Source organism: Serinus canaria, chromosome 3 (assembly GCF_022539315.1).
Source record: "Serinus canaria isolate serCan28SL12 chromosome 3, serCan2020, whole genome shotgun sequence".
Lineage (NCBI taxonomy): Eukaryota > Metazoa > Chordata > Aves > Passeriformes > Fringillidae > Serinus > Serinus canaria.
This window is the reverse complement of record NC_066316.1, coordinates 61,625,989-61,645,657: the sequence shown is the minus strand read 5'-3', so window position 1 is coordinate 61,645,657 and position 19,669 is coordinate 61,625,989. Positions and strand designations below refer to the sequence as shown.

General features: G+C 37.7%; 1 protein-coding gene across 5 annotated transcripts in view; it reads left to right on the top strand.

The window, feature by feature from the left end:
- Positions 1-19,669, top strand: part of TPD52L1 (TPD52 like 1) — a 50,835-nt gene that overhangs the window by 23,556 nt on the left and 7,610 nt on the right. For 3 of the 5 annotated variants that reach the window (XM_018916970.3, XM_050972729.1, XM_050972725.1), the window contains 3 exons: positions 1,150-1,298; positions 12,126-12,227; positions 18,674-18,688. In XM_018916970.3, coding sequence (XP_018772515.1) covers positions 1,150-1,298; positions 12,126-12,227; positions 18,674-18,688 — 266 coding nt within the window. The remainder of the gene's footprint in view (positions 1-1,149; positions 1,299-12,125; positions 12,228-18,673; positions 18,689-19,669) is intronic. The other 2 variants (XM_050972728.1, XM_050972727.1) reach the window with 1 other exon arrangement.

The following is a 19,669-nucleotide window of genomic DNA, read 5'->3' as shown; positions in this document are numbered from 1 at the left end:
CCAATGGAGTTAAAACAGAGGGAGACTGTGGCTGCAGGGAACTTAGCATATGGTAATCAGATAAGTTGCCATATGTTACCTTACTAACATATGGAGGAAGGAACACAGTTGGTAGGGGAATTTCTAAACCTGAAGTGTAAGGAGCTGCTCTGGTGTCACTTGCCCTTGTTAGCTTCAGTATCTCAGTGTGCTGCTTGTATAGATTGGCTTGGGAGGCTTCCAGGTGAAGAATGCAAATCCCTGCTCACTTGCAGGAGTGCTGCCCAAGGAGCAGGATTCTGAGCCAGTGGCAGGACCATTCTGGAGTTCCTCTTCTTACAGTCCTGTCTTCTGGTTCTTCCCTTGGTAAAACACTGGCTTTAATTAAATGTTTTAAAAAAATGTCTACTGCAGAGAGAATTATATTGCTCTGTTTGGTGTCTTCCCCCTCCCACACCTTCCCAGAAGGAGCTATCTGGTTTGATCTAGCTGCAGAGTTCGGTTAAATACTAGGATCTCTGGAAAGACTAATCTGCTCTGTCTTCTGAGTGCTTTTATGCTTTAGGTATTGATCACTCATGTTAATAGTTCAACTATAAATTTTTATGTTACAATTTTGAAATATGTAGGGCCTAAAATACATAAATAAAACTCATATGACAAGGATATAACATTTGATGGTACTCTCAAGTCATATATTATCATGCAGCTTTTTATTTTTTTTCTCTGCTCCTAAGAATTTGCATATGTTTTTTTCAGGACCAGAAGACTAAAAACCTGAAAGTATGAAGTTCAAAGAAAGATATTTGCTTGAATTTTCCAGTCTTCTCTTGTCCTGTCCATTCCCATTTTACTAGTGAATGAAAAGCTGGTATTTAAGACTCCTAATGCTCTAAGGCAGATTTGGGTGAAGTTGCTTCCTTACTGGATAATTCTCTCTCTTATCAGATGCATGTGTGTGATGGTGAACATAGGTGACACAGACACATTAATTTAACATAGAGTCAGCTCTGTTCTGAGCATGCCTTTGTGACCTCTACAAGCACTTGACTCAGTCTCTCTAGGTACCTACGAAAAGCACAAGTTTGTGAGATTCATTTAGCCTTTAGCATTGTATGTGTTTATCATTCTGTGGGAACAGGCTAACTCCTTTCTCCTTGTTTTCCTCAGCTAGAGGATGAAATTTCAACTTTGCGGCAAGTGCTAGCAGCCAAAGAGAAGCACCTGGTTGAAATTAAACAAAAACTTGGCATAAGTCTGATGAATGAACTGAAGCAGAACTTTAGCAAAAGCTGGCATGATATGCAGACAACTTCTGCGTGAGTACTGATCTTTATACTTACACATATGAACATACCATGTTTTTCCAAAAGTTTTTGGGCTGAATTAATAGCAACATTGGTAGAAAGAACCACCCACCTTCATCAAGTGCTGTCTTAAAAGTCATTTGCTTTTTTTTTTTCCCTCTTCATTTGACAACTGAATTTGACACTTAAGGAGAAGGAAAAGTATGCTTCTCCACAACTGAGCTGAGCTGGAAGTTGACGGCAAGGAAGGCAGGGGGCAGTGGCATGCATCATCCAAGAAGGAACAGTCTCACAATACCTGAACAGAGAGAGCAGAGCAGGTCCAGTGACAGCAAAGAGGGTCAAGCCGAGAGTTCAGGTCTCCAAGTGCCTGTGTACTGATGAGCCAGGTCCTAGATCAAGCCAGGGAGTCAAATCTGTGAGTTCAAGATCTGTGAGGTACCTGGACAGATACAGATATATCAGTAATATGACTTGACATTAAATTCAGTCTAAGCTTTAATATAGGTCCCAAATGAAGGGAAAAGGTGCTTAACAAGGTTCTCCCAACTCTTGCACAACATTTTCATCAGTCTTACCTGAGGTTTCACAGCTGTGCACTGCCAGATCTCACCTTCAGCTGCCAAGTTCAGGGTAGTGGGGGGGAAAGCATTAGCAGGTCCTCTTGGTGCATTCAAGGTGCTGACAGAGACTTGGTAAAAGATGTTAAAATGTACACTTTGACATTAAAAGAACTATTCTTTGTATTTTCATGAGAAGTCCAATAAGGCATAAACCTCTTAATAAAAATACAGTTTGTATGTCTCCTGTCTCTAACTGTTGGACAGTTTCTCATCTAGGTCCTGTTTCTCATGACATGTCATTAGCAGGGGTATCACTGTTGCCTTGGTGAGGATGTCTGCCATGTGCTAGGAGAGAGCAGTCTAGAGACACTAAGCTTTAGAGGAGAGGAGGGGGCACAAGACATGAACTAGAATTACTGGACAAGACTAGCAAAATTTTGAAGCAAAAGCTTTCATTTTTACTTGAAATTTGATAACAAGTTCCCAGATAGGTTTTCCTTTTTACTCCACATTGACATTTGCCACAAAGATAGACTTGGGAGACTTTTTCAGTGTGGTAGCTGCTACTTTTAATTTGAGATGAGTTTCATAGACTATAGTCCATTAGGTGGCAAGTGTCCAGAAATTGTTATGTGGAACTGAGCAGCAGGAGTCCCATTTGTGCCCCAGAAAATTCTCATGTTTATGGTCCAATTGCTGTATAATTCTGCTAGACCCTCATGCCAGAACACCAGTGCTGATACAAATCATGGCAATACAGCATTCTTAAGAATGGATGTGTTGAGTAATAGAGGTGATTCATTGTTGCTGTACCAAAATAGCAGTGGGACAGCATTATTCACCAAGATTCTCTGATTTTGGAAGGATGAAAAGCCTGGGTTTTTAAAGAAGAAAAAAAGTTCTAAATATTCACATGCCTTTGGTTTAGGTTGCTAAATCCACAATTACTCATTTTAAGTTTTAAAATTATCTGGTTTTAAGAGGTGAAATTTTGTTTCACTTAGCTGATGTGCTTTCCTGTAAGTTAAAACTACTTTTCTTTAGCAGGGAACTTTTCAAAGCCACAGAGCACCTGTTTTTTTCTACGTATTGTTAATGTTTTTAAGCTCTCCATTTAGGGATGCATTCTTAGGTTTACAGTGGACTTAAAGGAAGAGCAGTGGACTTCTTTCAGAAACAGTCCTGTAAAGTGTGTTTGACCACTAGTTAAGAGTCATGACCTAACTTACAGGATGCATGCCACCTCTACTGACTAAATTTAAACTTGAGATTTTGACTATTTTAAAGCATTTACATGTTAAATGGTTCGCCCTAACTTTCTTGTTAATTTCCTATATTATTCAGTGCATTGATGTTTAGTATAATCTCTTATATTTTAATATAATGTGTTGGAGGAGGCAAAGGGTTCTGCTATAGAGGACATCAGTAACTACAGAGCAAATGATTGCCTTGGGTTTGGTTTGGTTTGGTTTCGTGGTGGTAAGGCATTCAACTGGAATGACTTCCCACACACACCTTTTTAATGATTGGGTTTTCAGTGAATAGAGGTGGGTGGATATTCAACTTCTAGCAATGCAGGTTTTTTATATTTTAAAAATAGATAATTCATTCTTATTTAGATGCCAGAAGCAGGGTCAATTTGGTAGATTTTGAGGTTATTTATTTTAGCTTAAGAAATAATTACAAATGTCTTTACATGGATATTTGTAAAGACCATAATTGAGCTTTTCTAATTATTGTTCTGGTACAAAAGAAAGGTTTTATATAATCTGAATGCATTGTATTCAGTTGAAGCTTCTTGGTAGTGCTTCTGTAAAGTTCCCACAGGTCTCCTTACCTTCCATACTTCAGATTTTCACCATATAGTGGATTAAGGTAGAATGTAGTATTTATGACAATTAAGCTGATTTCATACAGAATCACAGAATATTTGAGGTGTTGACAGCAATATCAGAAGACTGTCTGGTCCAACTGACTCTTTCAGTCAGGACCAGCTAGAGCAGAGTGCTCAGGACTATGTTCAGTCAGGTTTTGAATATCTCCAAGGATGGAGATTCTGCAGCCTCTCTGGGCAACCTGTTCCATCTTCAATTGCCCTCACTGTGAAAAACATTTTTCTTAAATACTAAAATATCAATATATTTTAATATTTCTTGCATTGAATTTGTGCTGGTTGCCTCTTGCACTTTCACTAAACACCACACAAAAGCGCTTGCCTCTGCCTTCTTTCCTCCTTTCCTTAGGCTGTTTATACACACTGATGAAGTCCTTCCATGTGCCTTCTCTAAGGTGACCAGCCCAGCCCCAGCTTTCCCAGCCTCCTCATATGAGAGGTGCTCCACTCCTTTACCATCTTTATGCACCTTTGCTGGACTTGTTCCAGTTTGTCCATGTCTGCCTTGTACTGGGAAGCACAGAACAGGACCCAGCTATGGCCATAACCAGGGCTGACAGGGGAAGGATCACTTCACAAACCTTTGCTGCAAAGGCACATTGCAGACTCATGTCCAGTTTGTTCTCTACCAGGACTCCAGGCCTTTTTCTGCAAGGCTGCTTTCAGCTGGTTGATCCCCATCCTCTACTGGGTTATTAATCCCAGCCTGCAGGACTCTGCATTGCCCTTTGTTGAACATACTGAGACTCCTGTTGCCTCTTTTTTTTTCAGACCAAGTCCCAATTGTATTCTTCAATGCAATTACAGAATTGCATTTCATTATATATGGAGAAGGTTACAAGGGTTACTTTAGCCTTTCACTAGTTCCTCATATTAAGCACTAAAGACTATGGATCCACAAGATATCTTGCCCTTTGCTGAGCATTTATGTTGTAACCACACTCAGCTTTGCCCCTCAGCTTTTCATTTGGTGCTTTTCTCTAGTACTTTGGAAAAAAACACGTAAGCCATTGTAGTCCTGTCTTCTTGTGAGATATTTCAATTCTACTGAGTTTCTAAGGAGCAGTTTTACCTGTAAAATTACTCACCAATAAACTCACTCCAGTCTAATAGTTCCCACAGATTTCTTTGCCATTCTTTCTTAAAATGCTATCAACTGTTATAAAACATAAACCTCCTGTTTTAAATGGTTACCCTTTCAACCCCCCATGGATGCAATAATAACTATGGACAGAGCTTCTAGGGAGATGAAAATCCGTGGTTTGCTACTAAACCTCTCCAAAAAAAGAAATACTCCAGACATTCAGACCACTGTAAGCATCAGTACTGCCATGGCAAATAAATTATTAGAAGAGCTAGAAAATTAGAGGAAACCCATTCTGTCTTCAAGGGCTGCAGTAGTGAAATGATATAAAATGTTTCAAAGTCTGTATGCTTAGTGATTCCAACAGGGGGGCTTGAAGCCTTTGATGTGATGGAGAGTGGACCCACACAAGGCTAACACTCAGGACAGGAATCTGAAAAAGCTGTTTTCAAAATGGCTTTTCATCTTTTTGACCTCAGACAGAAATTTTCAGTTGTAGAAAGGGAAAAGCTCATGAATTATAGGCCAAAATCAAGAGAACTGTAAGTGCTGGCTCCCAAGGGCATGTTTCCTAGACAGGGCCCTGGGCTATTTTTAGATGGTGACTGTCTTTTCAAGCCTTTTTAGGAAGGTTTCAGTGTTGCTCTGTTCTTGCATGTGATATTTAAGATTTGGGACAAGAACATTCAATATGGACTTGGCCTTTTCCTCCAGAGGTGGAATAAAGATCAGTTCATTGAATATTGACTGAACTATGTGAGCAAGTTTTGTTCTGCTGATAGGAAACTTGAGGACAACTGCATAGGTCTCAACAGTCATTGGGAACTTACTGTTTTATAGTTCAAATTTCTGCCAGGACATAGGAAAATAGAAGGTAATAGTTGCACTGCATGTGTTTTAGCCTTACAATCCATGGTACAGGCAGTCTTTGTTAATATAGCTTTAAATATATAGTAATGTGTTCCAAAGTTTCAGAACTTTTTTCAGTAAATCAGATATAATTTGTGGACAGCCACAGTCCTACTGTGACTTCTAGGAATTAAGTAAACTGTGTTCCCACACACCTACTTCTTGTGAGTGGTAGTAAAAGAAATGTGGGTGTTTCTGTTCATTGCAATGTGTAATCACCTTTTGACATTTTCTTCTCTAAATTTGCAAGTAAATGTAACAGTTGTGTAAGTGAAGAAATTGTGTGTTGGCTTTAGCAAGTACATTACCTGTGTGTCGGTCTATGCTATATGGAAGTAAAAGGAGCCTTTCCCTTCCACTTCCTTTGCTTCCTTTGGGTCAGATCAGGCAACCTTCATGCTGTCTTCAAAGAGAATTATTTTGCTGCTTTTCCACATGTGTCTCTGGCCTTGAATTTTGAAGGGTAGAGTAATAAGGAGAAAGGACTTCTAGAAGTTAACTTTACTCTGTATGTCCATTTGTTTGCACAAGAGCCTTCAGCTAATGGAAATTCCACAGCAAGGTCAGGTGATCTGTTCCAGATATTCGTTTCTCAGGGAAAAACCCACTGTAATTATTATGGGGCACCAGAAAATATAAACATGTATTATAGTGATCTTTATGTGTGTAATTCTAACTGTAAGGATGGGAAGGGAGGCCTGAATGTAAATTGAGATCTCTGAAATTACAAGGATTAAAAATATCCAGGAAAGAGTTAGTCAAAAAAAGGGGAAAGGGAAAGGGAAGGGAAAGGAAATGAAAGGGTAGAAAGGGAGGGGAAGAAAGAAAAAGAGAGACTGGGATGTATTTAATCTTGCAGAATTTTTTTGATCTAGTGCACAGTACATAGCCCACAGACAGCATTACTGATACAGTTTAAGGTGTGTTGAACTGCCTCTAATGTCTCAAGATCATCTGTGCTTTAGCAAAGATATTTTGGCTTTTTGGCTTTTCTACATGGAGCGTAACCGTAGCACACTTCCCCCCACCCCCCATTCTATGCTGCATTGCACAAATAATGCATTTCAAACAGCTGTATCCCATATTTTTCCCATGTGTTTGAAATTTACAAGGCAGAATATTTGTCACCTTTATGTGGCACTGACCTGTGACTCTCCCCAGCCTATTGAACAGTCAAGTCACCTTCCAAGTGCTGCACAGAGCAGAGGTTCTGCTGCAGCCTGCAGAGGTTCAGTTCCCTTAGTTCTCTCCTTCCTCTCTCTGTGGGAGAGGAACTACCTGGGCTTACTTCCTTAGGTTTGGGCGTATGTACCCATCCAAATGCCAGCACTGTTTCAATTAATTCTTAACATCCCTGGCAATGGGAAGGATGACAAAAAAAAAGTCTGTCATTTGGTTTTTGTAGTTGGAATGAATTTCAGGAGAGTACTAAAAAGCCCTACCAAAACAAAAACCCAAAATAATGCACAACAGCTTAGAGTTAATTTGTGGAAAAAAAATTACAATAAGAATGCTCTTAGAGAATGTTTTATGTACCTTTTATCTGTCATATATGCATTTATCTCACTTGACTATTAGCATAATTTGGTTAATGCTGAGCCCTGTTTCTCCCAGAAAATCAACAGAAAAAGAGTTTTGTAGCTGAGAGTTTCTCAGGGATCCAGACGCTTTAGATCAATTGCAGAAAAGTCATTCTTAAGATGACTAATGGTTTGAAAACTGAAAAGAAGTAAGCTCCATAGGGCACAGCTTGTGCTACCAGGCTCTGCTCTACTGTAGGGTTTTGTTGTTAATTGTTTGTGTTCTGTTGCATTTTCTGTGAGCCTTATCACAGGCGAGGCTTTCTCAAATGGATTAATTTTGCCAGCAAGCATTGATGGAGAGGCTTAATGCTGAATGAAGATGTACTAATTAGCAAATGTACTAATTTTACAGAAGCTGAATTAACATTCTTTATCATTTATTGCAGTACATCAAACGTGCAGCTTGACATGCAAAATATAAATATTATGTGTGTAGCCTACTTCTGTCAGCACACTCTGTGTTGCACCTGTGAATGAAGGGTACATTTAACTCTGCCATGTAAAGGGCAAGTGTTTACTGAGATGAGATGAGGATGATTGTCCTGTCATATCCTGCAGATGATGTTGGCCATTTAAATGTCTAGATCTCTATATATGGCTGCTGCTTGGCTGTTCACTCTATAAAGCACTCATTCCTTCACATGTTGTGTTTTATGAAACAGTATTTCCTTATATTTCCTTTCACTGTCCATAAAAATCACAGTGAGATATATATAGTGAGATCTGGTTGTCACAGGATAGCATTACCTAAATGTAGAATGTGACACTGTCAAGTGAAAGTGCAGTCAAAATATGCTGCAAATCTACTTTGTCTAAATAGTATGTTACAGCACTGGAGACGTGAGTTATCTTTAAAGCTCCTTTTAATTATGTTGGGCATGTTATTGGAATATAACTGCAATATCAGCATGTTTTGTGATAACCTCTTATAATCACTATAAATAATTGCTTCTGTTAAAGAAATACCCTATTTTAAAAACAAAATTATCATCAGAACTTGATGGATTAAATTTTTAGGTTAATGTCATTATATAAAGGTAATGCTCAAATGTTCACAGGTGAGTGTTATTTACAAGTTTAAAATTGAGACAGCAGTTGATATAACTTATTTATTTAATCACTCTTGTCCATGAAATACATTATAAACATTTATTGTTAAGTGTTGAGTGAAAGCACAGAATATGACCCTTGTTAACCATTACCAGCAGTTCTTCCGTGCTACCAGGTGCTACAGCTCAGATGCCACAAAATCAGAGCAGGAATTCCTACTCTAACTGAATAAATCAAGTAGGCTGTTTCTACTTTTGCTGATGCACTTTGCTGATGGTGCCTTTGTATGAGTGTAAAGATGTATTTGTCTAAAAATGCACTCAGTGGCTTGGATGGAAGGTGGTCTTTCTTCAATCCCTGTATCCTAAATTATCTGAGTTTTTTTTTGCTGGAGTATTTCTCCCTAGAAGTTTTGGGGTCGCTGGTTGACCTGAGCTGCTGGCTGACTCCTAAGGTGCTGTCAGCTGTCTCAATGAGCTGGTGGTCAGCACTCACCTAAGGATTGCCAGCAGTGGCTGCTGAAAGGATGAGAGTACCCAGGTGTTGTAGACAACTTAGCATGCAGAGCACTTGGTGGCGCAAGGAGGACTTAAACCATACGTAGAGCATTTTTTCCAGTTATAAATGTTTGTAGCTCTTACCTAGAATATCTAACTTTATTTCTGCAGGTAAAGGTTTCTGAAAATTATGTGAGCTGTTCAGTGCATTAAAACAGAAGTACAAACTGCTGTGAGTTACATGAGAGGATGAAAACTGCTTGGTCAAATTATTAATGTGCAATACAACTGAGCAGATACCCAGATGACAAAGAGAATATGTTGAAGAGATTATTGTTACTAGGGTGCTTGGCAAGATATCAAATCGATGCTGTAAATATAAAATAACTATGAGGATAAATATATCTGAGCCAAAATGCAATGCATCATACATCCAAATATCAACACAGCACATAACTAACTATGGGGAGGCAATGTGCTCTATGGAAAGATTATTTATGAGGAAGGCATAGTGATACATGTAATGGTGGAGAGGTGGTAATGGGCAGGAGGGTTGATTTTTAAGCTATTAGAGAGCTCTGCTGAGATGCAAATTATTTTTTCTTGTCTCTGCTGACAGGTATTGCATGTTGTGCTGCATTTTCACCTTTGTTATTTTGTTTTTCCTTAAAGGTCTTCTCAGCATTTCTGAAGGGAGGAGGGGACATGCAATAGGTCATTTTTGCTGAAGTTGGTGCTGAAAAAAGACTAGTTGTATAACAGTTTTAGCTGGATTTGTGCTCTTATGTAATATCAAAAGTATTAGGAACACAAATGCAGTCTCCATGTCTTCCTCGCTAGTGGAAATACTGGAAGATGTTTGGTTTATGGGATTTACAGAGAACACACAATATTGCTGGAATGGCAAAATCAGTGATGTTCCAGCCAATTCTCTGAAGATGTGTTCTGACCAATGTAATGTTCAGAAATATGTAGGGGACTCTAATGTTTCTCAGTGAAATTTGGGTCTCTTCTGTGTGGCGCATTTTGGACTGTTCTCTAAATAATTTTACACGATGTGAAGAACTTGCAGTGAAAAGGTAAGTCATAGAGATATTTTATCATAAAGTTAAATGTGCCTATAAATAAAATTAACTCCAAGGTGTCATTTCAAAAAATCAGTTTAGAGGGATATCTGAAAGGTATTTTTACTGTGTACATTCAACCTGTACATAAATAGGTTGCACTACAAAGGACCTTTTAGACTTGGAAGTTAAATTTTAGTCTTCATGTTGTCATCAGCAAAAGTCCACTTGTGCTGAATAGTTTAGGAAGCTTTTCTGTTAACAAACTCTTTAAGACTTGTATGCCCCAGGCAACAGAATGTTTGATTTTTTTTTTTTCTTTTTCATAGCCAACTCTTACCAAAAAGCTATGTGCTTATAGTTTGACAATAGAATCCTTATTTTAAGGTCTCATCCCATTCTAGTTTATGAGAGTATATCTACTGTCAGCAAGAGAATGAAATAGCTATTAAACTAGTTAAGCTAGAGAATGAGGACTCAGTGAAATAAGAGTGTTGCATTCTTGCTATGTCCAAGGACGACTGGCTAAGAAGAAAGGAGATTCCGTAAAGGACAATCTTTTCCATCTTCTCTCTTTTGTACTAGAATAAATAAAACAAGCATAACCATTGCTTCTTCCTTTCTAATTATAATTTGTGTTCCTTCTGTCAGTGTTGCAATGTTTTAGCCCTTGTCATTCAACATTGCCAATGTGTTTGGTTCAGCTTATCTAACTGGAGACTCCTAGAGATTCCGTAGCCTAGTCTTCAGTAGCTCCCTGCCTTGTTAGGGAAAACAGAGACAAGAACCTTCATAAAAGGAGCCCTTTCACTTGGCAGTTTAAGAACTTGTTAGGTCAGTAGGATGTTGTGGCTTAGGAACATAAAATCAAAATATATTGTCTGAAAAGACAGAGCATTATGTGGCCTCTGCCATCAAAGCAGTGGTTTGTAAAACACAGTCCTGAACAGAGAACTTTGAGCAATAGGTCCTGCTGGGGCTAAAACTATGTGACAGAAAATGTGGTGTGCCATACTGCAAATGTTAATCTTATTTCCCCTCCTTCCTCCACAAAGTTATTACTTTCATATACATAATAATAAGGAGAAAATACTCTGTTGTAAGGACTTAGGCAGTAGGATTTTTTTTTTTTAATCAGTTGCCAGTATATTTTGGTACATGTTTGCAATCCCATAGTTTTTGTTCAAAGGAGAATGAGAACCAGTGGAGTTTTATTTCTGAATTTTTTATGATCATTTCTTCTTGTCTGCCAGCACACACCACAGGATAGAAGGCTGATTATAGTGTGCTCTCCTTTTGTTACTAGGTCAGTACTTCTAATTCTGAGCTTGTCTGCGTCACTGGGAGTATCAGATAATTTACTCAGAAGGAAGCCTCTGACATGCTCAGAATTAGTTTAGTCAGCAGAAAATCATCTCTGTGGAAAAGCTTACTGATTATTCTGAGAGTGCAAGTTACCTGTACTGAAGGGTCTGTATGGGTCCGAGCATGTATTCTGAATCAGTAAATTAAGATGATTCTGTATTTGAATCTGCATGCTATTAGTTAAATTAGTGACATTTTTTAAAATAATTCAGTCCTACTAAGAATATGCATTCACTCTCTAGGTTTCTTCATCTTTCTTTCTCTATCCTTCCCCAAACCTTCTTCCTTTAAAGAAATTTTTAAAAGTGAAAAAAAAAGAAAATGGTGATGACTTTTTTTGTTTTAAATATCACAGAATCATTTTGAAGTGTATCTGTTAAATGTACCTAATATGTATATGCATGAAAGAGCAGAATTGTATTTGTCCTGATTCTTTTCTGTGCTTCAGACAGCACATTTTTCCAGAAGGCTAGTGTCTGCTGAAAGAATACTTACTTGATGCAAATATGATTTTCTGTAAACGGAAGTTGTGTCAAGCAGGTATTCAACAAATCACTGCATTCTGCTTTTAACTGGCATACGCTGGCCCATCTGGGGAATGATATCTGCAAGAGAGAAGGAGAGGATTGCTAAGTTAAGGATTGCTCTGGAGAATCCTGCAAATAGGAAGCTGTGCAGAAATGGGCATCCTCACCCATGTTTGTTTTGAGCCACAGTTACTATGTTGATTAACATTTCAGTGGATAGGACTTTGAAGGAAATTAGTTGCAGGGATTCTAGTCTCTCTTTGTTAATACTTGTCACTATTTCTGTTCTATTTTTGTTTCCAGTTACAAGAAAACACATGAGACCCTGAGCCATGCGGGACAAAAAGCAACAGCAGCTATCAGCAATGTAGGAACTGCAATCAGCAAGAAGTTTGGAGATATGAGGTATTGGCATCTGCTGCTTCTCTGGTCTTATTTAGAGGACTAAATGTATAAATCATTTGTCAGCTTTTCATTTCCTTCTACATTAGTGTTTTAAACGTTCAAGTAGTGTGTAGTTAGAGTATTTAATAACATTCACGTTTTTAACTGGAAAGAAGGCATAACGATGACCAAAGATAGAATTTTTATATGAGTCCTGTTTTGGTTTTTTTTTTAAAAAAAATTTTTTGGTAATAATTTTGCAAACTCAAGGAAATGTATAAGTGAAATGGAACAAAAATTGCTGTTAGATCTTCATTAACCCAGTTTTATTCTTATGTGAATGCTAGAGAAAAATATCATCTGAAGAAAAGAAGCCTACCTTGGAGCTGCTTGTGATAATACAAAAAAATATTTCAGGCTATTTTTAATCTTTTTTTTTTCAAGATATACTGTAAAGTTTTGTTCTGCAGTTGTATAAAAATAGATATGATAGAAGTAACAGGAGTTGAGGTCAGTAGAACTGCCACCTAAAGGCAACTTCAGTGTCAGGCTTTATATGTTGATGTATCTTTTAAAGTGTTGGCTTTAAAGTTTCTCAGTATGAGAGCAAAAATTGTATACTGTAAACCAGCATTCCAGTTTTCATTAGGTAGTAGAATTACAGAACTTCCTGAGTGTTTGAAGGAGTTGATTTTTTTTGTTATAAGTGGACATGGATAACTCATTACAATTGTGTAATTAGGGTCTCATTTATTAATAGTGCATATTATCCCATTGGTTTGTACTTCACTTTTTTGTTATTTTGTAATGTATGAGATAGCCATGTCCTAAGATCCGTGTGTGCTGCAAATGACTGAAGCTTAGTTCATGTCAATAAAACCTTTTTTCCCCTTTTTATTTTTATTCTGGATCTTAAATCTTTAGAGTCCCCCCCTTTTATATACAGCTTAATAAATCTTCTAAAGAAGTACTAATGTTTTTCTAGGTGAAACTAAAAAAGGAAAATCTTCGCTACTCTATCATCAGCTTTACAGTGTCTTTTTCCACACTGCAGTTCAAAATGGAGATTTAATGAATGACCTGCAACCTTCATACATAACTTAGTTATGTATGAACATAACTAAGAATTTTTTACTTGAGACAGTTAAACATTCATGAGTATATGCCTATCAAAGGATAGAAGAATAAGCAGGCATGCAATTATATTTTCTTAGTGTAATTTTTTTTAGTGTTCAAAAATCTAAGAGCTGAAAACTTTCTAAAACATAAGTTTAAAGCCTTCATTTAAAAGTTTCTTGAAGGTTTTTCTTCATAAATTTATCTATTTAGAATTTATTTTAACTTATATGAGCTTTTGATATTCATAAAACCTCATGTTTCCCCAGAGGAATAGAAATTTATGTGGTAAAGTCTGTGGTTTATTTGTTCGTTCATTCATTCCCTATTTGGAGTCTCCCTGGTCTTTCCTTTGGTGCCTTCTGGCTCTTCCATTATGAGAAACAGTGAGTGAGTTCTTCTTCTGACCTTCATTTCTCTCATTATTTCTTGTGGGTTTATTGTATTTCACTTGAGTTCCCTCTTTCCAGGCTCCAGTTGGATGAGTCACTTTCACAGGCCTTTTTGTTACTTTTATTAATTCTTTCTGCCTTCCCTGCATTTGTAGTCATATTCTGTATTTTTGAGAAATGTATAAGATACATGTGATGCATGTGGCACCACATATTCCCTGTTTCATTTTATGTTTTTTAACACTTCCTCTTGCAAAAAAGACAAGCCCACAGCTCAGTTGCTGCTTCCATGGTTTAGATTCTACAGCAGTGACCAAAGAGTTTCTGTGTGAATACCTTGAGCACTGGCTCTGGATTAATGAGGGAAGGATCCTTGGTTCAGGATTTCTCAGATCCTTGTCCTTCACACATGATGTGAGATTAACTGCAAATGCAGAAATGTCTTCACTGTTCAGCCTTTAATATTTCCCTTAATTAATTACTGTTACCAAATGCCTTTGTCTTACCTATCAGTATCAGCCTTCATGCCCATGGCAGTCATGCTTCTGACATGGCAGATGGGAGGTGTTTATCCCATTAGCCCTTTAGCCAAGGGCTCAAAGCAGAGGCTGAGTCCAAAAGCATTTTGATTAATCAAAAAGAGGATTTCTAGTAGCTTTCTTTGATTGAAATTATTACCTTAAACCTGGTTGGGAATTTTTCAGGAAAGTATGAAGTATCAGTGCTGCCTTTTTTGTGGATACTTGCTGGTTTCAGTTCTGTTAGGAGAGTTTTCTTGATGCTTGATGATGAAGCAGCAAGTGGTCTAACCAGGTTCCCATAGTTATAGAGTGGAGTGACTTGGACCTTCTGCATCTGCTGCACATCTGGAGTGATGGACAGTATGCTTCCCTTAGCAACAAAGCTGGCCTAAATTCTTGGTTCAGCTTGGCCAGGTGTAGTTCTGTGTGGGGTCCCATTACAAACCTTATCACTTAAATAACCTGATTATTAAAAATCTTCCCCCTCCCTTTCCAATCTCACTTGTGTTTGGAGGACTAAACTGTAAAGAGGCAGGAATTTTCTGTGTCATTGTTGGCTTGCTTTTTTTTGCTAATCCAAATAATTTTATTTCAGTAATTTAGTGTATGGATTATCACCACCCCCTCCCATACTGCTGTTTTAAACAAACATCAGACTCTAGCTTAATTCTCTTGGTTAGGCATTAAGGCTGATAGTCACCAATGACATCCAGATGCAAATCCCTGTTCTGCTTTCACTCAGAGCAGACATTTGAAACTGATTTCTAAAATCCAGATGTCATCATAATTCCCAGTATGTTCAGCAGCCTTACCCCCTGGTGATGGTGATTTTGAAAGGGTTTGTAGACTGACTAAATACTGAACCCTGCCTTCTTTATGAAACAAGATTCTGTTTTCTATGTTACCTGCTATGTCAACTGTAGAGAGCACTACATGAAAAAACATATTTCTGTTCTGAAGTTATTGGGTCTTAATTTTCATTTTGTTTTATCTCTAAAAATATTACTAAAATATCATATAAAAACAGGCCAGATATACTCCCCCAAATGTGCTATTTTGCCATGTTAACATTCAAGAAGTTAAAATCTGTAAGAAAAATGAAAAAATTCTGTGTGTCTGAAAGAACAGATGCCACCCTTTGGGGACCAAGTGCTTTTCCTGCAGCTGCTGTGCTTCTCTTTCATCCCCACCCCATCTTCACAGTATCACAACTCTCTAATTCATTTTGTGCATGAATAATCACTAGCATTTTACATTTTCTGAATTTTGTATTAATAAGCTTGAAAGGGATTTTTACAGTCATAATGCGTCCTATTTAATATTGTGTTTCTAGAAATACAAGAAATGCATATAAAACCAGTGTACAGATACTTCTGCTTTAGGATACAAACCAGACACTAGCCATATAGCTAAGATAATAAATTCTTCATTAATAGGGCTTGTGATTATTTATATGCCATCAAGATTTTTTTTTGTTTTTTTTGCTCCTCCATCTCCAGCTCACATTGTCTCTTTTAATATTTATCTGGTGTGGAAAGTTCAGAGGAAGGGGGTGGTCCCAGGTCACTCACAGGGCATTGATCAGAGGCTCAGATCTCTCGGTATTAGAGATTGCACTGACATTTTAACATGGCTCTTGCTAAGAACAGCACAGGTGTGATAGAGTTGAGGGTCTTTATCCTTTTCTTTGCTTTCTGCTAAAGTTTGAATATTTTTATGCTATACTGCTGGACTACTCTGCAGTTGTCTGTATGAATCTATGTCTCATCCCTGATGACCTTTTTAGAAACAAGTTGTGATACCAAGTGAGAGATTTCCTGGGTTTTGGGTTGCTTTAAAAAAAAAAAAAAAAAGAAAAAAAAGAAGAAAGAAAAAATAAACTATGCACACTACACTACTATATGCACACTACCACATACGTTGCTGCTACTCAAGTAAAGGTATTTAAAGATTAGCCTAACAAAGGCATGCATGCAAATTAGGACGTCAGCAGTTACATTTTGTATAGCTCCTTCATTCAGCTGTCTGGTACATTTTCTTTAATTATATGATCACACAGACCCCTTTCAAATTCAGTGCCTGGGATGAGCCAGCTCTGAAGATGAATGAAGGTAATATAATGCCTCATTCCTGCCAGGAGTTGGAAGGCACAGGTGGAAACACACAAAAGACTGCAGGGAGGGACGGCCTGGGGCCATGACTGTGGCAGTTGAATGTGCTCCTGGGAGAATAGGAGGCACCAGAGGGGTAGAGGAAGGCAGAGTTAATTCCTCTCCGGAGCTGCAAGGGGGATTCTGGGAACTACAAAGCAGATACTGGAGGAATGCATTAACCTGTTATTTTCTAAGCATCTAGAAGATAGCGTGATAGCAAAAACATAAAAAGGTTTGTCAAGAACAATTACCTTGAACTGACAGCACCTGTCATAGAGGATAGATGGAAGGGAGGAGATGTGATAGAGCTTGACTTTGATAAGGCTGTCTGTATTTTTATTGTAGAAGTAGAGAAATACAGCTTAGGTGTTACTGCTTTAGCAGAAAGAGAGCATAGGGAATTGAAAATTGTATCCAAAGAATAGGTCTCAGTAGCTGACCATAATACAGGATTTTGCAGGCATCTGTCCTGAGTCTGTTGCTCATCAGCATTTTCATTGCTGGGTTAGATAAAAGTGCCAGAATGGCATTGCTTAGAATTCCCATATGACTGCAGTGGCAGGGTATGCAAGCACTTTAGGCACCAGGATTAGAAATCCACATTATTTTAAATTATAAAATTCAGTGTAGGAAAGTGTAACGTGCTTTATTGCCAAATGGGGAAAAAGTTCAAAAGCAGAGATGGGGAGCACTGACCAGGCAGATCTGCAGAGAAGGGCTAGCAAGTCTAGCCTTGTGGTTCCCAAGTACATCCAAACAGGGGTTATTTCTGAAGGCTGTGAAATCTCTGTCATTTAAAGTTTTTAGGAGCTTGTGGGGCCAAAATCTTTTGATGATGGTTCAGGTGTGATTAATCTGCTTTACCGCTTTGGGAGCTGACTTTTGTTGTGCCTTTATTGTTGTGCTTTTTGGGGTTTTTGTTGTTGTTGTTGTTTGTGGTGACAGAGTTTTTGTACAACCTTTTAGAATTTCTGTGATGTAGGGATGTTTTGGGCACCTAAAACTGCTGTCAGTTCTGAATTCCTTCAAATGCTGTAGCTGTCATGCCTGAAAGTACCATTCTCAAACCTTTGTGTCTTTTGATACTCCTATAAAGGAAATAGCAATATTACCTTGCTTCAGAGCATAATTTCATAAGCATTTCTTTTGCTGATGGAAGAGGAAGTTGTTTTCTCTCATTTCCATGGACATTTGCTCCTTAATTTGTGCTGGTTTTTAGAGGTCTGCAGTAAGAGAGATTTCTTCGTCATATGTCTGTGCAAGTATCTGTACTGGCATGGAGAAGGGGGTGGCTGTTACTGGGAGCCAGCAGGTAGTATAAGGAGGGCAACAGTATTACTTAAACGGGTCTAAGCAGAAATGTGTTGTGAAGACAAACCCTTGAATGTTTGAGAAGCACCAGTATACGTGATGATGTGTATAACCTTGTAAATAAACCTGAAGAAATCAATGCTTTTCTTTGGAGCAAAGTATGAACATTGCACAGTAAATAATGCATCGCACTACACATTGAGAAAGGATGTGAAAAATAAGTATTTGAAGAGATGTTCATTAAGTGTGCACCACCTCTCTGGCTCACTGCATGAGGCAGGTGTTCCCTTGAAGTAGTCTGTAATTAAAGACTACATCAGTAACAGAGATGAAGGAGAGGCTTGTCTGCCTCATCATTTCTCAACTTTGGAACATTAATGACATCCTTTGAATATTGTATATCAGTGTGTCTCTCCCACTTCCACCTTAATTAAGTTTCCTGTGAGGTGGAACACAGTGTCAATGTGTTTCAAGTATTATTTTCAACTAGGACCAAGTATTTTAGAAAATGTTTTTTTAGGAGTTAAAAACTTATTTTTTCCATACCCTTTTTTAACTGAGAGATGATTAAGGGATTCAGAGCATCATTTGCTCTTATGTACCTGTACAATTCCAGTTCACCTATACTTTTTCTTTAATGATATTAAGGGAGGCTATGAGAAAAGAAAACAGCATTGTTTAAATCAGTTCTAATGAAGAGAACACAAAATTGCATTTTTAAAGATAAAATTTCTGGTTTTCAATGCATACAGAATAGGTGACTGCATAGTGAAGGACTGTGTGAAAATTTTTGCTTTGGAGGGATCTGAACTGATCCACATTCTACTGTGAATTCTAGCATCAAGATTTGAATGCAAATTATTTTATTTTTCTCCTTGGGCAGATTGACATGCTACAGATGTGTATGTCTATTTTTGTTACCTTTTCCTAATACTTTTAACTCTTGCTTTTCTTTCCTTGTGCATCCACCCCAGATCGCATTCAATTGGGTAAGACACATTACTCTTCTTGAATACTGCCTCTGTATTTGACGAGATTTGTTTTATGGGCTGTAATGCAGTAACCTCTTTCAGCATCATTATATGCTACTTAAACTTTTATGCCTCATTTTTACAGCATGGTGATTGTAACAAGAAAAGGACTTAGTGATTGCCTTGAGCAGATTAGTCTTAAATTCAAATAATGGACATATTCAAAAGATGTCGGTCTTGAGAAAACCTACTTATATATAATCCCATTCTCTCAACCACATTCTTTCTGTCAGAGGTTTGAACATGAGCAACAAACAGTAAAAAGTTCTATTCAGCAGAGTTTTGTAAAGATTATATGAAGTATTTAATTATCTTCAATAGATCAAAAGTATCTTGGCCATGATTCTTTAAAAGTCTTGAGTCCTGGGTAAATTTCCAAGTTCTGAAAATGATAACGGAGTTCTTTATAATTAGAGTTTGAATTTATTGATTCTGTAAAGCACTTGAATATATGATTAAAAAAATTGTTACAAAACAATTTTATGTGTTCTCAAAGATTCTATAAGCAGTCTGGCTTTACGTCAGTTCACCCTGAAGAGAGCTGAACAGTGCTGAAGGCCTTGCCACTCCCTCTGGCCTTGTAGTATCTTCAGTGCACTGAAAAGCTCAAGAGCATGTTTTCCATCCAGCTAAGTTATCCTAACAAGGACTCTAATTTACTGAGTAAACCTCAAAGTACAGCATAGATTGACCTCCTAAACTCACTCTGACATGAAACTGTAGTATTTACTGATCTCTGTCATGAAGGATCCTTGTTCTCTGCAATGATCACTATCACAGTCATGCATGTCTTTAAAAAAAGCTTAATATTTTAGGCTTGTACTAAAAGAAGATTTTGCACTGTTTCTATAACTTGCATTATTACCCTTTAGAGAAATTAAAGTATGAACTCAAAAAAATAAGCATTTAATATTTTGATTGTATGTCATGTGCCATCTC